Source organism: Cenococcum geophilum (assembly GCF_001692895.1).
Source record: "Cenococcum geophilum 1.58 unplaced genomic scaffold K441scaffold_61, whole genome shotgun sequence".
Lineage (NCBI taxonomy): Eukaryota > Fungi > Ascomycota > Dothideomycetes > Gloniales > Gloniaceae > Cenococcum > Cenococcum geophilum.
In genome coordinates this window covers 742,729-765,763 of record NW_027137619.1, presented here as the reverse complement: position 1 = coordinate 765,763, position 23,035 = coordinate 742,729, and the positions used below count along the sequence as shown (strand labels likewise).

The following is a 23,035-nucleotide window of genomic DNA, read 5'->3' as shown; positions in this document are numbered from 1 at the left end:
ATATCGTCCTCTCTTCCATCGACTCTCCTGTGACTCATGCTCGGCTTGCCTGCTCCCTACCGTACACCTGGGCAGTATGCCTTACAGAGGCATGGTTCGTAGAAATACACAAAATTCGATTGTTAAAATATTCAGTTTGTACCAAAACGACGCCCATAAGCTCTCAGACGCTCCGCAGGAGATTTTTGGGGGGTATAGGGAGCCGTTGCACGTGCTTCTCCTGTCCCGTAACCAAAATCTACTACGGAGCGTCTGATTTATGAGATAAGCTACATCAGAATAAGAATCATCTCGTATCAATCTACCCACTAGCCTCTACCAGGTCTGTTATTCGTATGACCGCAGCCTCTCCAGACTTCCGAAGCCACCAGCTAAAACATTACGAAGTGCGCCCTCCACTCTACGTGTGCCTGAATTGACCGTATCTGCTCCTTGCCTCGCTTGCTTTTTTAACTCTCATGTTTCATACATATCCATAAGGGGTTTACGGGCTATTCCTATCGGCTTCAGAGAAGCTGAAGGGACACTCGATCAGTGGAACAAGTGGTTTTTCGAGAGTTTCACATATGTATTGCTCCGATATCTAGGCTATCTCACTCCAAGCATATCGTTTGATGACAGTAGCAATCGTTGGACAGTCCAGTGGTTTCTCACGGAATGGATCTGTATGACAGTTGCTGAGAATATCACGAAGCTGGTACTAGAAGACAAAAGGCCATGGCAGACCATACTGGCAACTTTATATCCGAAGCCCCAGACCTTCCGCGTGCTCGACTGCATAGGCTACTGTCACGACGAGATCAACGAGAGATTCGGCCTCATATTCTGCATACCACTTCAATTCTCTAACACCGGCACCACACCCGAGATGCTCATCCTGCGCGATCTCCTGCAGTCCCGCACGCAGTCCAAGATGCCTTTGCCAACCCTCCACGATCGCTTCCGCCTCGTGGCCAGCCTCACCAATTCACTCTTACAGCTACACGCCGCCAAGTGGCTGCACCGCAGCCTCAGCAGCGCGAACGTCATCTTCCTGCGTCGTCCTTCTACCGCCCACCCCGGCAGCAACAATAGCAAATCCCTCTTCGAGGATCACTTCATCGTCGGCTTCGGCTACTCCCGCGAGGACGCCCCCGGCGCGCTGTCGCTGCCCGTGTCCACCACGGCTTCGGAGGCGGCGTACCAGGACCCGGAGCTGGCAGCCGCTCCGCGACAGGGGTACCGCGCCGCGTTTGACGCGTACAGCCTGGGCGTTATACTCATGGAGATCGGGTTCTGGCGATCGGTGGACGTGTTCCTGAAGCCACAGTATACGGCGGCACAGAACCGGGACCGGTTGTTGAAGTACCAGCTCAGCGGGGACTTGGCGGACCGGATGGGAACGGCGTATGAGGAAGCGACGATGAGGATGCTGTGTGGGGAGGCGTATGATGAGGAGGATGGAGCAGGGGAGGGTGAGAGACTAGTGAGATTCTTTCAGAGGGTGATTGTGCCGGTTGAGGGGGCGCTGGACGGTAACTTGCGAAGCAGAACGGTAGATATCCCATAAGACATACTTGCTTGCTTTTTTCGTCACTGTCTTACTGGCTGGTGCTCAGGATCGGTTGTTTTGAGTGTTTTCAAGAACCGCTGCCATTGTGGTAGCGGGGTGCGGCCTAGGAGCGTGGCGAGGCTTTCAGTACGGCTTTTTAGGAGGGAGACGGTCTGCGGAGATTCTCCTTGGTGCTTGCGCCACTCGAGGAGGACGGGCTTGTGGTCTAGGAGGCAGATGTCTCGTTTTTTTGGCTCGTTGCAAAAAGGGATGGTGGGAACCGACATGGAAATAAGCGGCGCTGTGCCGTAGACATGCACACCGGGCGCGCTGCGGATCTGGAGCATCAAAGTGTGAAAGTGCTGGTCCGAAGCTCGTGCCAGACTGTCGTATGCGTCTTGCGCTGCCTCGCGTATGGCCCGGAGCGTGTTGACATTATCCGTAGACGTCGACCGGAGACCCATCATGGCGAAATCGCGGTGGTAGTTGGCCGCTTGGCCTTCCTGGAGCAAGGCGTTTAGTCTATTGTTCAGCGTTCGGAGATCTTGGACGATCTTCTCAAACTTCCCACGGTCAAAGAGCCAACGCATGGCGAGCTTGGCGGCGGTGACCCTCCGCCTTCCCCGGAAACTTGGCTAGGAGATAGTTCGGGGCCGCCGATGATATACCTGATGGGAGCGCGAACCTCGCCATCTTCCGCAGGTGTGTCGTCTTTCAGTCTATATCTGGTCCTGAGCGTGCCCGCGTCTTGAGTGATGACCTCTATCTGGCGGAGCGTGCTGATGACGGTGTCGAGGTCGCTGGTAGGAATGAGGCAAGTGTCGTCGAATAGACCAGCACTGCGGCTCCAGAGTACTAGTCTCCTCTCCTCAATCTCGAGACAGGTGGAGGCCTCGCTCCCCTGATCGCGCATGGTGCGCAGGGCGCCATAGCCTTGAACGCAGCTTGAGAAGAGCGCGATGACGCTGAGCGCTAGACCGGCAGCTTCAGCCATACTCTCTCTGTGCGGCGTTTGCTGGCAATTCTTTGATGCCAAAGTCGATATTAAGCGTCGGCGTAGTGTGAGGAGAAGAGAAGTTAAGTTTGGGGTAAAGTACTTGTCTCAAAAAGGTGACCCCAGCCACAGGGTCAAGCCATATATCGGGTGATCTAGAACGCATTTATCAAGGCCCCAAAACCCTACAAATGGACTTTAGATAATTCTCAAGTGCTATGTTCTATTCGGCTTAGCGGCTTGGGCTTCTCAAGCGTGGTTTAAGATGAGGCTGAAATTGGAGTATTTCAGCTCACATCCCCATCCACCGTCGTCGAACATTCGCCGTCGTGGATACGCCCATCTTTTCGCCTATAACACGCTGGCAAAGCCCGGCATGGCATCATCCTCAAATCAAAGGCCGACCTCGTCCTTGAGACACAGTTCGGCCGGCTCTGAATTCCCGAACGACCAGCCTTGCACAACAATCGACTTCGCACTCGCACAGCTAATCGTCTTAGGAGTCTGGGTGCACAATAATATACCGGAAATCTCTAATGGAACCGTGCTTTCGGACAACCCACTGGCATTTTCATCCGCCTCGGAGTCGAATTCGCAACCTGTCGGCCAAGGATTCACAGCATCGGTTTCTGTGGCGAATACTATCATCCTAAACGGTTCAACCATGTCCGATCTAAAGTCTGGTCTAGATTCGGCTCTCTCGTCTCTCTCCACGGAGGAACTAAGTTCGGAATTAGATTCTGGAGGGATAGTCGTGGAGAAGAGAGTCCGAAGCTGGCAGGGCGACTCCCAGGACTCAGGAATGGCCATCCTTAGAGAACTGAAAGTCTTGATCTCGCCTTCTATACGCCGCCATCCAAACATTGTCAAGCTGGTGGTTTACGCATGGGAGGATTCTCTGACTGAGATTCCTCGACTGAGATTCCTCGAATCTCCCCCGTGCTGTCTTTGGAGCGAGCCGCTGGCAGTCTGGCCCAGTTCCAGTCTCAGGCGAAGCTGTCATACACCCAGAAGAGAGATATCATGCTTGGGATATCCCTTGGGCTTTCTGCTCTCCACGTCGCTGGAGTTATACACGGAGATCTGAAGTCTGAAAACGTGTTGCTGTTTCGAAAGGGCAGCGACTATGTTGCAAAGCTATGCGACTTCGGCTTCAGCATCCTTCTCGCTGACGTGGAGGGATCGAGGGCCCGCCTTCAGTGGAACTGCTCTCTGGATGGCACCGGAGTGTCTGACACAAGACGAACTTCTTACCGGGACGTTCAAGAGGACCGACTTCTACTCGCTCGGGCTTTGTTCTGGAGGCTCCCTCTCGATGGCTACAATCCATTCAATATCCCCGGACTTACCAGGGGTCGTGACCACGACGTGCTGAAGCTGTCTGCGGATCCGTCTCTTCTTGCAATTGCTCAATTTTCTATACTACTTATCGAAGAGTTCAAGTCGAGGTCTAACGAGATATTCCAACTACTCGCAGCAACTATTCAACAAAACCCCTTTCACCGGAGTCTTCGAGCCGTCCTAACTATACTTGACGACCGTAACTTCGCAGAACTCAGCACCAGTCGAGTAACACTTAACCCGATGGAAACGCTAAATGAGGAAAGCGGATTTTTCGACGTCCGAAATCTTCCTGTTGGGCTCCGCCACAAAGCCTTGAAGCATCTTCAAGCAGGAGCGAAAGCTATGGAGGACGCTACACAGAGCCAGTTGCCTGGGTTCTGCCCTCTCTCCAGGACCCTGATGAATTACAGTCTCGGCGATGGCGGCTTGGACATAGACGACGATCCGGAAGGTGCCCTCCGTCTGCTGGCAGAGTGCGCAGAGAGGCGAAACGTTGCCTTCCAGGCAATCGTCGTCAGAATGTATGACTATTTCGGAGTCCAGATGCCCGAGGCTGTGGCCAAGCACGCCAACGAATACCTCGCGAATGGGGTAGCGAACGGCTCTCTTACGGCTTGCTTGGACTACGTGACCTACTGGCCACAACTCAAGTACCAAACGGTAGATGAACCCGGAACATTCTTGCTCAACTTGAAGACGCGGTTCTCGGGCGGGGTAGGCATCGAGGTAGACGGCAGGGTAATGCTCCTCCAGGACACTGCCCTCCTCGAAACTCGACTCGCCAGCGGCATGAGCAAGACTTTGTTGAAGGCAGCATATGGGCTGGAGCGAGGGAACAATCTTATTCATGGGGCTGCCATGCTAAATCTATGCGAAACGGCAGAAATGCTGATCCGCAAGTTCAACATAGACCTGAATGAGCAAAACGACGACGGAGACACCCCCTTGCTCCTGGCCTGCCGGCACGGCAACTTCGAGATGATCGTCAGGCTCCTCGCGAACAAGGCGCGGCCCAACATCGCCAACAAGTGCGGCGAAACGCCGCTGCATTGGGCCATCAACGTGCCCGACAAGCCGTCCGAGTTCGGCGGGCGCCCGATCCCGAGCATCCTCCAGCTCGCCATTATGATGCTCGTCGACGAGAAGGCCGACATCAACGCAAAGGCGCAGCTGTGGTCCTCCAGCGCTGATTGGTTCCTGCGCCTGAAGTGGGCGGCAGGAACGCCGCTGCACCGCGCCGTCTCGCGTCGCAACTTGGCGGCCGCTGAGTACTTAGCACAGAAAGGGGCGGATCCGCTCGCCGCGGACGGGCAGCGAGAAGAGGACTCCGTGACGCCGCTAGATATCGCGATGCACCACCACAACGCGCCGATGCTAAAGCTGCTACTCGACGCGTGCCCGCGGTACGACGTCAACAGTATCGATGAGTATGGGACCACTTTGTTTAGCAGAGGCATCTCCACCGTGTCGGTCATGGAGATGATCATCATCCACGGGAAGCAGTACCCTAAGGCCATCGCCGACACGATAGACGTCCTCTTCTCCCGCGGCCTCAACCTCGACGTTGTCCAGGTCACAAGCGACACGAGCCCGCCCGCGCCATTGAAGAAACGCAAGGTCCGTGGCCCCAAGGACAACTGCTACGAATTCGACGCCCTCTACCTGGCAACCTACTTCGAGAAGCTCGCATGGGTGCAGTACCTCCTCACCTCCCCAAAGTGCGCCGCAATGGTATCCCGCAACATCAACCGCCCCAACGATTTCATGGGCCGCATGCCCCTGCACACCTCCATCGAGGCCGGCTGCCGCGGCATCTTCCGCGCCCTCCTCGCCGCGGGCGCGGACCCGTCGCTGCAAATCAATCTGTACGGCGCCCGGATTGCAGGCAAGCACGGCCTTCAAAATCGAATAGGCTGCCTGCACCTCGCCGCAGCGCAGGGGGACCCGGGCCTCTTCTTCACGAAGCGCCTGCTGGGCTACGACGTGGACTTGGAGTCGGGAGACATCCGGGGCACGACGCCGCTGTGCCTGGCGGTGCTGGAGGGGCAGTTCCATGTCGCGGGCGCGCTGTTGGCCGCGGGAGCGGATATCAATAGGCTGATGGGGCCCCCGAAGGCCGCCAAGGACAGGTGGGACACGGTGCTGGAGAGGGTGATTTCGCAGGGCGCGAACGACGCGCGCCGGCTGCTATACCTCCTGTCACCCGAAGACAAAACGGGCGGCGACAAGACGTCGAGAGCCCCGTGGCTCACACGCCACGGCCCCCCAGCCTCCTTGAAGCTAGGCAACACCACGGCGCTGCACTTCCTCCTCGACGCCAACGCCTCGCGGACAGACTCGACGTTTATGGCGTGCCTACGCGTGGTCCTAGATGCCTGCGCCGCTACACAACCGGACCTCCTGAACGCGCTCGCGCTCCCCCGGCGGCAGCTGGACGACGACACGGAAAAAAGCATTAAGATGGCGCCACTGCATCTGGCCGCGATGCACGGGAACGCGGTCGCGGTGCGGATGCTGCTAGAGGTAGGAGCAGATCGAAGAGTCAAAATGGCGCTAGGTGTGCAACCGCTGCTGGTCGCTACGGAGGGGTTGAAGCGGCGTAAGGGTGAGAAGGAGACGAGAGGGTATGAGGAGGCGATTCGCCTGCTAGAGGGACGAGGAGAAGGGGTTTCTGGGAAAGGGGGTGCGGATATGGGAGAGCGGCTGTCGAGTTGGTTGGTGGCTTTGAGTTGAAGTGATAAAATTAATCTCACCCACTATCTTGCGGAAGCACTCCCGGCCCAATCCATGAGCCAGTGAGGAACCGCCAGCGTCTTCATCGTGTCAAAGCAAGCTCTTGTGTTCCCAACGTCGATCTGCCTCCCTCACCGTCGTTTTTCTCCCCATCTTTCGTAATGATCAAGAAATGCCAATCATGCCCTTGTGCGATAAGGACCGGTATTGCCGGCGATTGCAGCGGCAGCCGCTCTCCCGATGTTCCACTTCATTTAGCCCGGCAAAGCAATTTGAGCCGCTCCAACCGGGCATCAGTTCATACCGCTATCTGAGGTTTCCCATCGGTCCATGACTTCATTGGACCTTTAGTTTCGATGTTGATGGCGGTGGGATCGCGGCGAAGTCTTGTTGTATGGTTCCAAGACTTGGAAGCTGCGCCTGACAGTGGAAGAAGGGTGCGCCAGGTATGGGTAATGGTGGGATCGGGGTTGAGGGCGACGACATAATCAATGCGCAAGGGAGGAGGGCTCAATCCTCATAGAATTTTTCAAATGAGATTAGTATGGGGAAAATTTCAGGAGCAGATGGCACTTACACATTATGTATGTCAAGAGTATTTTGCATCTAGATATCTCAAGTATGAGTTTGAGTAACTGTAGATTGACTTAGTGTTCCAGTCATCCTCTAACGCGCCTCCACCACGGTCTTTCTTTCCTGCTGTTTTTACAATATCCTTAACCTCGCAACTTGAGGGCATTGATCTATATGCACTGCGATGCTGCGGTTCGTTAGTCCAGGGATATTGAAGTCGCGTCTTGTCCGATTGTGTAAGCGCATTATGGCTTTCCGTGAGTGCGGAAACTCTATCATAATACCCAAGAATACCAATGCCATCTGCAATCTTTGAATGGCAACTCGCACGGCTGCGACGTCCTCTGGCTCCTCTCCCTCCACGTCGTCGTCGAAGTTGTAAAAGACGACGGGCTGTTCATCAAAATCTTCGCAATGCCAGTTCTTTTTGACAAATCTGCACCTGCGGACTTCTTCTCATAGATTTCCAGAGCGTCTGTTCCCGCGGACTTCGCTCGTTTGGGCTCTGGTAGACGGGGCTGGATTTGATTCCAGTGCCGCATAGGAGTAGAGGTTCAGGGTTGGGCTAGGCCGTTGGGTAACGAGGCTGTTGAGCTATTAGGTTATTGGTTGTCAGGGAAAGACACGGTAGCGTGTAACAGCAGCTCTTCGCTGTTGGCCAATAGCGAAGTGACACAGTGCCGGCTGTGGCGTAGGCCAACATCCCGCGAGGCGAAATGTAGCCAACACATTATCCCTTGCACGGATAACCAGATAGCAGTAAAATCAGCCTTTTACCTTTAAGTGATTTCCCTCTCTCGCATTTAAGGACATTCCATTATTGTCAGAGAAGATAGCTATAATGAGTTCTCGTCAGATGACCGAAGCAGATTCGTCTCGGATTCAATCTTCCTAGGTCTGTCCATCCCTTAGCCTTGGTCGACCATTAGCTTAGACTCCCTTAAGCAAAAAGTGGTGGGGATATGTCGTCCAAAGGCTTTGCCGCTCGAGCACAGTCTACTGCTGATCGAAGGGTTGCGGGTGCCCTAATCAGTAGTCGTGGAATGAATGCTGGAGGGCCAAATAGTGGGCGGACTGGCGGGAACAATCAAGGTGGACATAATGGAGGGTGGTTTCAGTGCAGCCTCATGTGATACTATTTGAACCGCTAGATGCTGCGGAATTTCTTGACAGTCCTCGATCTCCACTTCTATCTACAGCGTTGGTTGCGACAGCTCGCAACAAAATATCATAGAAGTTGTAAAACAGAACAGTAATTCTCCAGCCCCCCTGCTTCAATTTCCTCCTCCGCAACCTCTAATTCACTTCTCCGTGTCCGTTTAGCTTCCTTCAACACTGGTGCAGAGCTTTTCCGCTTCCGACCGGGGTTTCCTTTCACCACGGCAGCTTCTTTCGTATCACGCTTCGCTTGTGCCTCTACAATATCCTTATAGCTCATCACCTTCGCTTTCCCCACTGCCTTTGATCGAGTCGATTGGCGACATTCTCTCTCGTTTTTCTGCTGGAACAAGAGCCGATTCTCGTCGAGGAGGAGGGCGCGCTCAGAAAAAGCCTTTTCGGTGGCATTGACCAGCTTCTGCAAGCAGTATTAGCTCGGCTCATCAAGCATGCGAGTATCCTGTTTAATTAGGCTACACAGCGAAGCAAGAGCCTCCGCTGTCACTGGCGTTTAGAGTACTTACGGACAAGATTCCACCTTCACTTCACCTTCCCAAGGAACGCTTTCGGATACCTTTGAGTACCCTGACTAGGTTGAACGGCCACAGGCCGGCTGCTGACCAACTTGCCTTAATATTTCGGGGTGTGAGCGACCTCTCCCGTGCAGGGCCATGGGGAGACGTGAAATGCTACTTGCCGACTGTATCTGTGCCTCCTCGATACAGTCGTTCAATCTCTTCGCGGTATGCAGCCTTCAGTAGGTTAAAGCCCGACATTACAGGGCTGAAGCTTATGGGAGGTGTGTGACGGAATACGGCAAAGGATGATGTTGTTCTTAAAATAAGACTGCATGACCTCGACCGACTCGTGAGTGTCGAAGCCGTCACAAATGAGAACCCGTGGTTTCTGGTTAGCCCGCGCTTTGGGCTGGGGATTAAAAACAAGTTTGAGTTACTTTAAGCTAATCTTAAAGTTAGTGTATTCAGATTGTCAGCATGGGTAATGCCATCCAGGTTGGGGTATACAGTCCGGTTGCTTCGATGGGTTGCGGCGGGCCAGATGATTATTAGAAGGAGAGGCCTACCGTCTGCGAATATGCACTCGATCGCAGTCACCATTTCCCGCTTAACACCCGCGCTTCTATAAGTTCGCGGGTCGTCCTTGCCTACCAGGACTTTGAGGGAGCCGAGCATGCTTAACATGACTCCCGTTTCGTCTATGTTGTATATATTCTCCGGCAGAATAACCGGGTCATGCAGTTCCTTTCCGATTACCTCAAACCAGTGTATGATCTTATTATAGATGATATTACCATGCCGATTATAATCTAGCGCCTTGACCCGTTTATGTTGAAGCTCAGGATGGCGTCATGGAGGGCCTGAGGCTAGTTCTTGCTAGGAGGTGTGATCGTATCGTCGGTCGCGGGAGCCTGAAAGACGGAGGAGCGCTATTAGTGCCCGGGTACCTTAAAACCTGCTGCGTACATTCTCTCTAGATAAATTTCACCCCACATTCCGTTCGCAGTGTGGCGGTATAAAGCGTCCATAGGCAGAGTTCTGGAGGCTAAGAGTGATAAGCAACGGGAGGCCCTTGATTCGTCTCTACCTTTGGGATATTCATAATCCAACGGAGGAATAATTTAAGACCATCGATATTCTCATTCTCAAACGATATATGTTCGGTCTTTCGAATGATGAATTTGCCGTTCTCGTAATATGCTTGAATTACACGTGCATTCCTTCCGGCGATTGAGTACACAAATACCTAGTAGCGCTACGTTAGTAAATACTAGTAGCAATTCTTATATCAATAAATACTAACTGGGACAATTTCGTGCTTTCGATACTCTTTATCCCGCAGTCTACCAGCCATTAAACATGCTGCCCAGCATACCTCGCTCCATCGCAGCCTGTTATCTGAATCAACTCCATCGGTGAGTAGGGTTCCAAGATGTGGTATCGACGGGTTAAGCGTATCAAAGACGCCCTTAGCATGGGATGGTGGGTCCGTACGGCTACCAACATCGTTATACGCTTCAAATGGTGTATTATTTCGTAGGCTATTACCGCAATTAGTATGAAAATTAACTAAGACAACAATGTCATCCACCTTCTCCAAGCATATTTACTTTGGCTTGCTAAGCCTCCACTATGGAAAGTTGTATAAATAAGCTGCCCCATCTGGATCGCTGCGAAGTAAACTCCAGGTCCATTCCGCCGTGGCCACTTCTCAACCATATTAAACATGGCGTCAAACTCCTTCTGCGGGCAGAGATCGCAGAATTGTGGACCAGAGTCAGCTGGTACGCCGGTTTCAATATTCATTGTGGCTACCTCAATGCCGGCCTTAGCTAGATCGTCGCTGCTTAGATATTGTTTTGGGTGACTTAGGAGTTCTGCAAAGAGATTGCGGACATGGTAGTAGGGGTGGTCTCGGTTATCTTGGGAGTTGGTCGTGGCCATGGTTAAGGAGAAGGTGGGCAAAGTTCCTAACTAATGTACCGTGCTTCTGGAGGAATGATTGGAGTCAACGTAGGTTTACGGACGTTGTTGTTCCAAAACGCAGACGCGAGCTGCTTGGCTGTGCTGTTTTAACTGACCTAAGGGTGAGAAGCCTGAACTAAAGGCTGAGCGCGTCTGTGCAAGGAGGGTGGCCGTTTCCGAACCCCCCCCCCCCCTTGGTCAGCCCTAAATAGTCCCGTTTTTAGGCTACAGTTATGTACCACGAAGCAGCAGAGAAGCCTACTCGGGGGGCCGCTGCTGGGGCCTGATGGTGGGCGGTGACGAGATCCCAGTGGACACTTCACGAAAACGAAAACGACAACTTCACATTGTTTATTATCGTAGTACAGCAAGACACAGCTTACAGCGTGGCGAGCTTTATTCCTATCGAAGATATACATCCTTGAACAGGTGCTTCAAGACTATCTGACTGTCGCCACCAATGTCGAACCCCAACATCCTCATCTCTGGTTCCGGCATCGCGGGTAGTGTCTTCGCATTCTGGCTGCTCCGTGCCTTTCCCAACGCCAACATCACTATAGTTGAGCGCGATCCTTCCCTCCGCTTGACTGGTGCCAGCGTCGACATACGCAGCTCAGCCGTGGACATCATTAAATGGATGGGCGCAGAACAGGAGATCCGTACTCAAACTACAAACGAAGAGGGCATACAATTCGTAGAAGCAAATGGCAAGGCTGTGGCAACACTCAGAGCGACCGGCAGATCAGACATTCAGAGCATCACATCCGAGTTCGAGATCTTCCGCGGGGAGCTTGCGAAGATCTTCATCGATTTAATCATAGAGCGGGTGAAACTCATCTTTGACGAGTCTGTCGACCACTTTGAGCAGCGCGACGACGGAGTGGCCGTCAAGTTCGCAAAGAGCAAGGAAGTGAAGACGTATGACCTTCTCGTGGCTGCAGATGGCCTTGGCTCGAAGATTCGCGGCATGATGCTAAACAGCCAACCGCACGAGCAACTCCACGACGAGGGCGTCCATGTAGCATATTTCACCATCAAGAGCGACCTGCTGCAGGGCGGCCGCCTGGCCAAATGGTACAACGCGACGGGTGGACGCGTTGTCTTCCTGCGCCCCGATCCCGATCCTGCTGGCCGTACGAGAGGCAATCTCATAAATGTGACCACGAGGGGAGATATTGAAACGAAGGAGAGACTCAATAAAGCTCTTCGCGAAGGCAATGAAAGCTACGTGAAGCTGATGGAAGAAATGTTCCGCGACGTAGGCTGGGTGGCACCAGAGGTGCTGCAAGGCATGCGCGAAAGCGACGACTTCTACTGCTCTCTGTTCGGGCAGATCAGATCACCCAAAATACACGATGGCCGCGTGGTCCTGCTTGGCGATGCCGGCTACGCGACACCCGGCTTTGGCACCAGTCTCGCAATCATTGGCGGCTACGTCCTAGCTGGAGAGCTGTTGAGTCATCCTGGCGATGTCAAAACGGCCTTGGAGCGGTATGAAGAAATAATGCTACCGTTTGCAAAGAGTTCGCAGGGTGGAGGTAACGCGATGCAGCTAGTCAATCCGCAGACGCTATGGGGCATTAGAATCAGGAATGCGAGTTTAGGTTTCGTGACATGGACGAAGCTAGATAGATTGGCGATGGCTGTAGCCTCGGCGCTGGGCTTCGCCGGGAAGAAGGTCTCCATGCCTGATTATCAATGGCCGGCTAAATGAGGATGGCATCCCTACTTACTCGAAAAGCAACATGCGGTTCTCCCCTCTTGTAACTGGAGTATGAAGTCGTTAGAAATGGGACTGCCATCGACAAGGTGTTCAGTCCCTGAAACCGATCTCGAATACTACTGTAGCACTCTGCTTTTACTGTAATATGTTGGAGACTACATGATTGGATTACCGGAGGGCGAGAGGGAAGGCGCCTGAGCACAGGGTGAACAGCCTGGGTGGTGGGTGAGCGGCAGGTGAATCGTACCTGAACAAAGGCGGCAATGCTGACCAACCCATTTCGGACGGCAGCAAAAAAATCTTATCTCTTAATACCTCAGGAGCTAGCAAAACCCAAGTCAGGTTTAGGGGGAACCCTACTATTTAAGGGCATTTATGTGGACGAAGTTAGTAAATTAAGCCCTCTCTGCTCAACCCATTTCGATGATAACAGCACTAAACCTAAGGGACATAATGACGATATTCATTCCCTGGTTTAAGGAATGTCGGGATATAGCAAAATACCACTTAAAGGACCCATATCCACACCGCCCAAACGGATCGCGTGCCGAGGCCTTCTGGCGAACTGGTCTTAGTGACCATGCAAGTGGGTTCCGTCCAGCAGATCCAGCCTACGCACAGTACTATCGTGCTGTGGAGCAGAACATGATTCTGCTCTTATCAGACAAGGGCTCTCTGCGACTGATCCTGACTTTGATAATCGACTCGAGACAAATGCAATGAGAGTCTGCGCAGCCATAGGCCTTTCAGACCAGGATTACCATAATTTAAGCATCGAGAGCAGCAAATACTTTACGCCCGCCAGTCAACGTTTTATTGGGCGCAGATTTTGCGTTACACGGAATGGTTATATGAGACGGGTACCCCCAGGCACGAGATTGGCGATTCTATCCGCACCTTTACGGGCGGAAGGACACCATATATTCTTCGTCAAACTTCCACGGGCGGACAGCCACCCCAAGACTGGAGAGGACTCTCAAGCTGAGGAGTCTAGCACCTTCAGCTACATCCTTGTAGGCGAGTGCTACATGCACGGCATGATGGATGGTGAGATGATGAACCTAGGTAAATTAGTGGAAGATTTTATAATAAGCTGAATAATGAGCCGTCTTTATGCCATCAATGTGAAGGAAATCCCTCAATTAGTCTCTTGGGTTTTAAGTTGCAAAAAAAAAAACTTATTTCTTGATTCAGGCATCTAGAGGACGCTTCAGATTTATCATACCTTTAGAAAATTACCTTGAAAAGGTAATTAAGACAGTTCACAATAGAATTCATAATGAAAGTGGAACTCGTACAGAGCCTCGTACAGAGCTTCGTGCAGAGAGCTTCGGTATCAAAACTTAAGGGGGGAACCCCCTTAAACCCCCTTCACTGCGTGGCCAATTCACCGCATGGCAGATGCACTGCCTAGCAGACGTTTTATATAGAGCACTAAGGGGGAGGCCCTCTTGACCCCATTTTCGTGCAGGCGTTCGTATAGGCGTTCGTGTTCAACTTCGTATTTCCTACGATATAAGGTCATACACATTTTACACCAAATGTTGACGTATTTTAGAACAAGAGCAATAAAATTAGTATATTTAATTAATACAGTATATAGTAATTTTTTAATATCATTTAGGCAATAGCATATTTTTTCTTATTAAATATATTAAATATTATAAATATAGTAAAGTTATAGTAGTTAATACTCTATACCCTAAGTAAAGAATATCTTTTCTATAGAGTTTACTGATAAATTTAATAGTTGCTCTAGTGGTTTAGGTATACACATCCTCCCCCTTAACGCCTTCTGCCTCCCTCCCTCCCTCCCTCCCTCCCTCCCTCTCTACCTCCCACTACCCTCTATCTCTATTTTAGGTTAATTATCCCTTATTTATATATATAGTTGCTAATACAAAGCTTAGGGAAACAAAATATCGAATAGGAAACAAGAAGAGAGGCGCAGAGGTAGAGACAAGGGCATAGGCAGAGATAGAGGCACGGGCAAAGTTGGGGGAAGCGGTTGGGGTAGAAGTAACGGTAGCTTTTATGTAGAAAGTATATTTTCTTTGCACGTGCATATACTATATACTATATACGTATAATATAAGTATAAAATATATAGATTTTTAATACAAGATATATATAATATTAATTTAAAATGTATATAAAGTCTATAAGTAAAACTCCATAGCATCAAAATCTAGCTCTAAAATACATTAAATACCACCCCAAATCAACAACAAAAATCGACTCAAGATGCACCAAAGTCTACCCATAAAATGTGTCGACCATACACCGTAGAGATTTGTGTAGTCTTTCTAGTTTATTACTGCTGCGTGTTAGTAGAGCTTTTGCAGAGCTCTGCTCTCAACCCTGAGCTCGTCCGCAAAGCTAGCTCTCTGCCTGAGCAGAATTTCTGGCGTTTTGTGGCTATAGCAACTGGCGCATTTTTTAGTTAAGTACAGCATTATTAAAAATTTCGCCAGGATCCTACAGGAACTGTATTAAGCATTTGGGGCGTTCAAGAGGTTTCGGATGAGGGATGGGACCTACTGCTCCCAACTCCATGGCATAACGCAAAACAAACATTCATGACGTCCTAACTCATTGGTGGGCATAATACGCTAACGATTGTCCTGAACGCAGTGACTCCCTAATAAAGTGACTCATAAAGTGACTCAAATCTCTTTTACCTCAGCGTTGGGCAACCTGAGTCACCGAATGCACAGCCACAGGATCAAGCCACGTTCAAAAGACTCCCGATTTCCAATTGCGTTTCAGTGTCTTCTTCCTTATCTATCTAGTCTTTCATTTTATCAAAATAATAAACTCAAGATATACAATCGTTCTGCGAAATTGTTAATGGCTCCACAAACTCGGCGTTCGTCTGGGAAGACCGCCGTTTCCAAGAAAACGACCGTGTCTAAGAAGGTCGCGGCGCCTAAATCTGCTTCCACCCAAACAAAAAGTAAGAGCACAGTAGCTTCATCATCAGCCGGGGGGATGGAAAGCAGGTCTATCTATTTCTGGCGCGAATATGGCCATGATTATGGTTTCTTGTCACAATGGTACGAAAGTGCGTGGGAACATGAGGGCACGACTTACGTCTCTGCGGAGATGTGGATGATGGTGCAGAAGGCGAGGTTGTTTGGTGATGAGGTTAGTAAACCATCGACTTGATTGATTGCTGTAAGCAGGACATGTAATAGTTCGATTTGTTCCCAGACAATCGCGCAAGCCATGCTTGAGACGACTGACCCGAAGGCGCATAAAGCCCTTGGAAGGAAGGTTGGGGATTTTGATCCAGAGGTCTGGGATCAAAGTGAGTATTGCCTTAGTTTTATGGCTCGAATTTATTTGAGGTTGACTTACTGTAGACAAGAATCGTATTGTCGAGGAGGGTAATTGGTATAAATTTACAAAAAGCAAAGATCAAGCAGGGGAGTTGCAGAAGTTGCTCCTGGCAACTGGAGATAAAGAACTCGTTGAAGTGAGTTACGCCCAAAACTAAGTGTTGTTCCCGTATGCTCATAAACTGGTAAAGGCATCGCCGTTTGACAAGATCTGGGGTATTGGGTTCACCGAGAAAGGAGCAGAGAAGAATCGGCATAAATGGGGACAGAATTTGCTGGGGAAGGCGCTCATGAAGGTGAGGGATAGGCTCAGGGATCAGGAGAAGGCTGCTGGTGAAAAAACTCCGTTAGAAGAAGCCTAGGGAGGAGTTGCGAGTCATGGACTGCTGTATTGAAGGTAAATTAGGATGAGGGCCAGAAACTATTCGGAGTTTATGTGTCGGTCAGAAGACGTTTATGCTCTTCTTAAATCATTGAAGGAAGGATGGAAGGGCACAGAATATCATGTAAAGGCCCAGTGAGTGTAATTCCGAGATTCTCACTACTGCAAGTAACTTATTGAATAAATTGTTTCTCCGGCTTGAGGATGCCATACGGAGCTATTTTATGCCTTTTATTCTCATCTCAGACAAGCGGTTACTTCCCGCAAAGGCTCTTCCTTTCACCTTGATAAACGAGGTAATCTTGTGAAGATGAATGCTACGTTGGGTATCGGAGATTCATTATATTTCTGTTCAGTGATGACAATGTGTTCTCCGGTAGCATTATCGGCTCATCACGAACTCCTTAGCCTGAACCTCCTATGGGAAAATTTCCGAGGTACTCTCAGTTCCTCTCGCCCCATTGCGGAAGAGTATTGCGTACAGGTCCCGTTGCCTTCGCGGTAAAGCTCGGTGGGATAATAAGACCGGTCCCTTCGCCCATCTGTAGTGTTCAGACCCATTCCGGTAGCCCATCCTGCCACCCGAGCTTTCATGGCTACTTTGTTCGTGGTCCGTCCTTAGAAAGTAGTTGAAGACCGTGGGTACATTAGGTCTCTCGCACCAAGTATTAATCAACACGAAGTATCATAATTTCACCGCACTTGCGTATTACGGATGTTGGTCTGGCGGAGAATGTTCCAATATACTTGTAGTCCTTAGCAGGAGAAACTTAAGGCAGGCTGGCTAGACACGATCGCGCGCTGGAGAAACATGACAGCTGCAAATCCGTATCTTAGCTCGAAGATATTGGCATTGCGAATTCGGGTGTGCAACTGATGCTGCTGTTCGGAATGGTAGTACGTGATGGAAAGGAGCAATATCCGGCTTTCGAAAACATCGATGGCTTGGTGAAGGTTCAAGACGCGGGCTTGAAGCCGAGAAAGGTGACGAAATGCGGAGGTGGCCCGTGCAGCGTTCGCTGGGTCGTCTTCGGGAATTAAGCACTGGAACACTTAGCGTTCATGGTATATTCCAACCACCTCGCCATGGCTTTGACGTTGTTTGTGTCTTACCTAATTTGATTGTAAATAGTTGAATTTTTCCAGAAGACATACTGTGTCCACCATGATTACATTTGCAGCGAACAACGAGTTCTTTCGAAAACGGAAGAGAGTTCACCGTGCGTGTAAAACATGCAAAAAGCGTAGAGTGAGCCAACTAGAAATCATGTTCTTGATCGTACTAATAATTACTCGTAGAAACGTTGTAGTCATACATTCGATGAGGATACGGAGGGTGGAAGCTCTTCGAAGACCGCAAACTTTGCTGCATTGGTTCCTACTTCTGACCAGGATACAGTTCAAGCAGGTCTTTCCACTGAATTACCAGCTCCAACTATTGAGGCCGAAGCTGACGATGGGATACTTCTGATACTAAGCCCACAAAGTCACCATGAAAACGCTGGATCGACGACTCCTCCAAATTTTGTTGGCTACCTTAGTCCGGAGGCTGTTCTCCGTGAGAAAATCCATGAGCGTGGACAAGCTGCCCGTTCCCAGTATGTCCCGGTTGGGCAATGGCTTCAAGGCAGAGAAGACGAGAAAGACCCCGGCGTGGGTACCGGATCTAGAGCTTTAGCCACGCCCTTAACCCGGACTAGCCCTCGATCATCTCAGTCATCTGCAGTCCAACAAGCACTTCAGGCGTATCTAGATGCAGTAGGTGTTTCAATTATACCTCCGAGGCGGCATCAAGATGCTTTGTTGAATATATATCTTGAATGTGTTCAACCACTGCTACCTATATTGGACCAGAAATTTTTCCAAGCACGCTATGCGCAAGGCATGGAACCTCGCATGTTGATACAAGCAATATGTATCGTAGCGTCCAAACATGAAAAGGCCCGTCCTCATCTACTTCTTTCGGATGAACCTCAGCCCCTCAGCCCTCGGGAGTTTTCTCAAAGGTTATACAACTCTATCATCACTGCTATTGAAGCAAAAATAGAGGCAAACCGCATCGTACTGATCCAAGTTCTAGCCCTCCTTTCACTACATTGCGAGGGTCCAGATGGTGCCGAACAAGCCTCTATGCACTTAGCTCAAGCAATTCATCATGCTCATACATTCGGCCTACAATTTGGACGTCAGTGGAAGCATTCAAGGGACTCTTCCCCGGAAAACTTGGAGGACCTCTTCTGGTGTCTCTGGAGCCTTGACAAAATTAATGCATGCATAAATGGTAGACCACTAATTATGCATGACCGCGACAATGGCCTTGCGAAGCTACCTACAGATCCCGAAAGGCGACAGAGCCCTTTTGGCGTATGGCTTCAGATAGCAGAAATGCTGGATAAGGTGATTGACTTCTATCGACCTGGAGTTGACCCGGCTATGACAGGGTGGGAAGATGATTTCCTAGGATTCGAAGAGCTTGTTGGTGATGGAGAAGATAGACTGAATGGCCCAATGATAAGTACGAACATATTAGCTCTCGTTTAAAATAGTAGACAGTTGATACTGATTGACCCAGCACTTCTCGCACTCTTCCACCACGCCGTAGCGATGGCCTCGCACAAGTCGTTGTCTGTCAACGACCCAGTCCGTTCCACCCAATCCTACATCCGCCAAAGCCTGTCCGCAACAAGAGTGATTTCAATCCTTAGTACTGAACCACATGAAAACTTGCCGCCATTACCAATCATTCCTTACGCACTTTCTCTGGCCATGTCGGTTGTCTACCGCCACTTCCGACAACGGAAGCTACAGATGCACAAAAATCGTGCGAAGGAAGAACTCAAGAGCTGTGTCACGCTCCTGAACCGGTTGAGGACATCATGGTGGACGGCCGGGGCCATGGCAGATTTAGGCATGGCAGCTCTCAGCAATGCGGACCGGAGCAACAGACCAAAGCCAGCTCATATGACTGAGGAAAACGCATCTCAAAAATCTGCAATGGCCAGCTTATCCCAGAATAATGACCAGCCTCACCAGACTACGATCGACAGCGCAATTGATCCGCGCCTCCAGGGACGGCAACTGACAATTTCTCCACGGGTGAGCTTCCACCTCGATACACTTCCACAAATGCCCGGGCAGCATCCCATCAGCAGTGAACGTGCCGAACAGCCACCGCTGAACGACTTAGACGTTACCGAATCCTCTCCAGGTTGGCTAAATTTTGATAATGCATTCGAGAATATAGATACTCTACTTGGCAGTGCTGGAGCAGATCTTTCGAATGAGCTTTTGAAGCCCTTTAATTACGAGGGGCTGGATTTCTTTGACACTGGGACCGGGTCTTAGAATTTCGAAGCGTACGTAGCCCAGAGAGAAAGGATGTCACCCACGGTCTAGTCAACAGTCTTCTGCAACGGCCCCGGCATGATTCTCATATAATAGTAAAATTTCCGTAATGCAAGCAGCCGGTAACGGATCGGGTAAATGGTATCTAATACGTCTCGCATATTCGCCCTGAACCTTTAAATGCAATGCCTCGCTCAAAAAATTTCCAGTCATTTAACATTACAATTGTCATTTCCAGCCCTTTTACTCCCTGGGGTGCTCCGTTTCCTCCCCTTGCTGCTCACTCCTACCCGACTAAATCGTCTTGTCGGCCTCTACAGGATGCTTACCCAGACTCTCATACCACTGGACGACACTTCCAATCAGGAAAGCCCAGCTACCCCAAAACGTGCTCAGCGAAGCTTGGTACTGCGCCCAGCTCGCTGACTTGTACCCGAAACACGGACACAAGGTAAAGCCAATCCCGCCTATGAGGTTCCAAAATCCAATATGCCACCCCAGAGTCTTGAAAGCAGGTTTCCACCACTTGCTCTGAGTTTCGATCATGAAGAGCGTTCCGGAGACTATGAAGCCACTTCCGCCAATCACTTGAGGCGTCCAGTATATGCCATCCGTCAATCCCGGCGACATGTGGTCGAAGATACCTGGCAGCGCCGTAAAGCCAGAAATCCAGAAAATAGTGGCGCCAAAGAGCTGCGCCAGCGAAGCGATAAAGCCCAGTTCATGGAAATAGTGATTGCGCAGGTTAGCGTACGATGGGAACCAGACCCAGGATTTCCTTCTCTGACTGCCCGAGGTTGAGGCTGCTGAGGTCATCGTGTTGCTGGCGCCTTTACCGACCAAGTTCCGCTTGTTGCGGTGGTGGTGCACGCATGCTGAGGCGGACGGACGTAGTTGTAGCGTCGCACCGCCTTTCTCGTGGGTGAGCTCGGAAATGACGCGCTCGATGGCCCAGCCGAAGCAGCCGGTGCGGTTCTCGTTCACGGCTTCGAACATGAGGAGGATGGAACCGATCTCGAAGATTGTGGCGCCCACAAACGCGGTGATGCCGCCGCCGTACAGTATCTCGGTGCCGAACTCGGTCGATGGCTGGACCAAAGGAAGGAACACGAAGAACGCATTGATTACCCACACCACACTTCCCAGTGTAAATATTGTTGCAACGTCGTATGATACGTCCCAGACGGGAAACTTAGTGAACATCCGCAGGATCCCACGCGCTATCTCGCGCAGTGAGCTGGTCGGAAGAGGCGTGAGGTATTTGGTATCTGCAGGCGAATTCGCTAGATTAACAGCGAGCGCGTGCCGCCCCTTGCGGTTGTTTCGGGACGTCCATCCGTACGCTACGGTGGAGGCGGGCTGCTCGTTCTCTGACTTGGGTTTAGCAGGGCTGGTCTGCCGAACTTTTTCACTGGAAGACTTGGGGGATGCTTCGTGGTGCGCCTTGAGCGAGGAGGTAGGCTGGAAGTGCGCGCTTGTTGGGTTTAGGAAGGGAAATGGACCGGTTACTCGAGCTGGGTTGAGGCGGAGGGAGTGGTGGTGGCGCAAAGGGAGTCGTTCGAGGCGGAAGTTCTGGCTTCGTCTGAGGGGAGCTGGAGGAGGTATGGAGCTTTCTGCAGCGTCATTCTGCTGCATAGCTGCCAATTAGTATCGCGGGTACGAATATAGTAGGATCATAGTAGACATGGGGATGCGCAGAGGTTTTGAGGCTGGTTTCGAAGACTGGCATGATATCTGCTGCCAAAGTAAATGGAAAATGTGGAGAAGGTGCCTGCCAAGTGCCAAGGTTGTCAAGGCCAGCGATCGGCGCCACACGGGCCAATGCACGGGCCACCTTGTAGATGCCTTCTCGAGCGATCGAGCTCCATAGGTTTTCCCTTATAGAGCCTCTTAGGTCCCCGCGCTCTATCAATAATTTTTGCGATGGTCGGATCTCCGATTCCTCTATAGCTTTGTACAATATAATTGCAGATTATATGGTTAGAATAACCGCGAAGGGCCACTTCTTTGCTTTGCTCTCATGAAGAAAACATCTATTTATTATGATTTAATACATCAAGCCCTCTGTCGCCAGATATTTTTCATGACCATCTTTTTGTCACGTATGTAGTGAGGAAAAGTTGTGGTGTTGAATCACCGAGACAATGTGAGTATTACGAAAGATTATCTTATATGAGGATCTGCCCGGATTTCCTGGTTATAGTATAGATAATCGCTTCTTTATCCTCATATTTGCTCCAGTAACCTATCGATGATGATCTGTAAACCTCTCAAACCCGCGCATCATCATAGAAAACATCTTCACCGCACCCATTGGCCTCGGTGGGAGAAATCACGTTTCTGCAGCTTTAGCTTCCTCACTCCCAACCGCGACCAACTTTCCGACGACCAAGTATTTCTCGGAGAACCGCTCCTCCCAACCTTGCAGAGCCTCCATTTCTTCAGGGCTTAGATCTTTCAGAGTATCCAATGGCGCCTCTAGATCCTTCGTCAACATCTCCTCGTCGAAACTTCCGCATGCCAGCCCTCGGCTAGCGTCGCGCCCGGCAAAGTTGGCGTAGGGTCCACCGGGTCCGTAGAAGTTCCTGCCGGAGGTCACGTCGAAAACACGGCCTCGAACGGCGAGGTAGACGGGCATACCGTTCAGACCATTGTATGGAAGTAATGTAGGCGGCGTGAATGTCCGGAAGACTGTTGGAGGAGGGGCTCGCGGGAGGGTTTGCGGAGTTGCAGGTCGGAGTCGGAGATAGACGATGAAGACGAAGAGGGAGAGAAGGATGATGTTTATGGGGGTCATGATAGGCGCTCTGAATGGAAAAGTTAGCTACATGTGTCTGGAGTATGGCTTTGGGCATAATGCTTACGCTTCAGCAGCCGGAGGACTTGAGCCAACAGCTAGTTAAGTCAGTTAAGGTTATCAAAAAATTAGTACAGACGTCTTCACTCACTGTCTGCCATTGTTTCTCTTTTTCAAATTGTCAGAGCCTTTAAGAAATGCTTGAAATCGACAAGTACTGCTATGTATATGTGGTGTATGGGACCCGAGGTGTGGGTTTCGGAGTTGGGCTAGCGGGGTGGCTTATGAAAGCGCATGACGGAATGCTAAAATTTCCCAACACCAAAGAGTGTTACTCGTAACCCTGGTTGTTCGTCCAAGCTGCATGTACTCCGATCGGCTTCTGAGTAATCTCCACCTCTAAACTCTGTGTTAAACCCTGCGACCCCGAAGACGAGGATGTCTGCAAATTCCCGTGCATAATCGAGCGCTGTGGAGTATTTGTCCTACAGGGTCTCTGCTGATCTGACTTCAGCCGTGGCCCACTCTCGCGCAGGCTCCATGTTGATACACTAAGAGAATCACCTCATCACCAAGGGCTCGCTACTAACTGTCATCGTCAAAGCCACAATTCTTAGCAAGGACGTGTTCT

The 23,035-nt window shown here is 50.7% G+C and overlaps 11 protein-coding genes across 11 annotated transcripts; 7 read left to right on the top strand and 4 right to left on the bottom strand.

Annotated features, from left to right (window-relative positions):
* Positions 1 to 465: 465 nt before the first annotated feature.
* Positions 466 to 1,561, top strand: K441DRAFT_298403 (uncharacterized protein). The gene has a single exon (XM_067641021.1). It carries the CDS (start codon positions 668 to 670, stop codon positions 1,547 to 1,549), a length of 882 nt encoding a protein of 293 aa, XP_067498511.1. The 5' UTR covers positions 466 to 667; the 3' UTR covers positions 1,550 to 1,561.
* A 1,229-nt stretch (positions 1,562 to 2,790) lies between these two features.
* K441DRAFT_681442 (ankyrin) lies at positions 2,791 to 6,602 on the top strand (the record flags this gene model as incomplete). The annotated part of the gene is made up of 2 exons (XM_067651473.1): positions 2,791 to 3,399; positions 3,510 to 6,602. The coding sequence occupies 2 exons, from the start codon at positions 2,791 to 2,793 to the stop codon at positions 6,600 to 6,602; spliced, it is 3,702 nt and encodes a 1,233-aa protein (XP_067498510.1).
* A 1,315-nt stretch (positions 6,603 to 7,917) lies between these two features.
* Positions 7,918 to 8,447, top strand: K441DRAFT_668261 (uncharacterized protein). The gene is made up of 2 exons (XM_067649971.1): positions 7,918 to 8,070; positions 8,121 to 8,447. The coding sequence occupies exon 2, from the start codon at positions 8,138 to 8,140 to the stop codon at positions 8,306 to 8,308; it is 171 nt and encodes a 56-aa protein (XP_067498509.1). The 5' UTR covers positions 7,918 to 8,070; positions 8,121 to 8,137; the 3' UTR covers positions 8,309 to 8,447.
* Positions 8,448 to 9,289: 842 nt separating this feature from the next.
* K441DRAFT_586042 (uncharacterized protein) lies at positions 9,290 to 9,700 on the bottom strand (the record flags this gene model as incomplete). Its single annotated transcript, XM_067644608.1, has 1 exon — positions 9,290 to 9,700. A coding segment is annotated over one exon (411 nt), but the record flags the coding sequence as incomplete, so codon positions are not given.
* Positions 9,701 to 9,714: 14 nt separating this feature from the next.
* K441DRAFT_298476 (uncharacterized protein) lies at positions 9,715 to 10,995 on the bottom strand. Its single transcript, XM_067641022.1, has 3 exons — positions 10,443 to 10,995; positions 10,155 to 10,392; positions 9,715 to 10,097 (listed from the first exon to the last, which is right to left on the bottom strand). Exons 1-3 carry the CDS (start codon positions 10,793 to 10,795, stop codon positions 9,897 to 9,899), a joined length of 792 nt encoding a protein of 263 aa, XP_067498507.1. The 5' UTR covers positions 10,796 to 10,995; the 3' UTR covers positions 9,715 to 9,896.
* A 281-nt stretch (positions 10,996 to 11,276) lies between these two features.
* Positions 11,277 to 12,530, top strand: K441DRAFT_585885 (FAD/NAD(P)-binding domain-containing protein; the record flags this gene model as incomplete). Its single annotated transcript, XM_067644602.1, has 1 exon — positions 11,277 to 12,530. The coding sequence occupies one exon, from the start codon at positions 11,277 to 11,279 to the stop codon at positions 12,528 to 12,530; it is 1,254 nt and encodes a 417-aa protein (XP_067498506.1).
* A 2,221-nt stretch (positions 12,531 to 14,751) lies between these two features.
* On the top strand, positions 14,752 to 15,068 carry K441DRAFT_298342 (uncharacterized protein). The gene has a single exon (XM_067641020.1). It carries the CDS (start codon positions 14,807 to 14,809, stop codon positions 14,984 to 14,986), a length of 180 nt encoding a protein of 59 aa, XP_067498505.1. The 5' UTR covers positions 14,752 to 14,806; the 3' UTR covers positions 14,987 to 15,068.
* A 115-nt stretch (positions 15,069 to 15,183) lies between these two features.
* Positions 15,184 to 16,483, top strand: K441DRAFT_668258 (DUF1768-domain-containing protein). Its single transcript, XM_067649970.1, has 4 exons — positions 15,184 to 15,686; positions 15,753 to 15,849; positions 15,905 to 16,017; positions 16,072 to 16,483. Exons 1-4 carry the CDS (start codon positions 15,390 to 15,392, stop codon positions 16,240 to 16,242), a joined length of 678 nt encoding a protein of 225 aa, XP_067498504.1. The 5' UTR covers positions 15,184 to 15,389; the 3' UTR covers positions 16,243 to 16,483.
* An 848-nt stretch (positions 16,484 to 17,331) lies between these two features.
* Positions 17,332 to 19,754, top strand: K441DRAFT_298308 (uncharacterized protein). Its single transcript, XM_067641019.1, has 3 exons — positions 17,332 to 17,511; positions 17,562 to 18,777; positions 18,835 to 19,754. The coding sequence occupies exons 1-3, from the start codon at positions 17,428 to 17,430 to the stop codon at positions 19,605 to 19,607; spliced, it is 2,073 nt and encodes a 690-aa protein (XP_067498503.1). The 5' UTR covers positions 17,332 to 17,427; the 3' UTR covers positions 19,608 to 19,754.
* A 147-nt stretch (positions 19,755 to 19,901) lies between these two features.
* Positions 19,902 to 21,370, bottom strand: K441DRAFT_620323 (uncharacterized protein; the record flags this gene model as incomplete). Its single annotated transcript, XM_067645922.1, has 2 exons — positions 21,020 to 21,370; positions 19,902 to 20,950 (listed from the first exon to the last, which is right to left on the bottom strand). Exons 1-2 carry the CDS (start codon positions 21,240 to 21,242, stop codon positions 19,902 to 19,904), a joined length of 1,272 nt encoding a protein of 423 aa, XP_067498502.1. The 5' UTR covers positions 21,243 to 21,370.
* Positions 21,371 to 21,604: 234 nt separating this feature from the next.
* Positions 21,605 to 22,723, bottom strand: K441DRAFT_708527 (cytochrome b5). Its single transcript, XM_067653782.1, has 3 exons — positions 22,556 to 22,723; positions 22,472 to 22,502; positions 21,605 to 22,414 (listed from the first exon to the last, which is right to left on the bottom strand). Exons 1-3 carry the CDS (start codon positions 22,563 to 22,565, stop codon positions 21,940 to 21,942), a joined length of 516 nt encoding a protein of 171 aa, XP_067498501.1. The 5' UTR covers positions 22,566 to 22,723; the 3' UTR covers positions 21,605 to 21,939.
* Between the last annotated feature and the right edge of the window lie 312 nt (positions 22,724 to 23,035).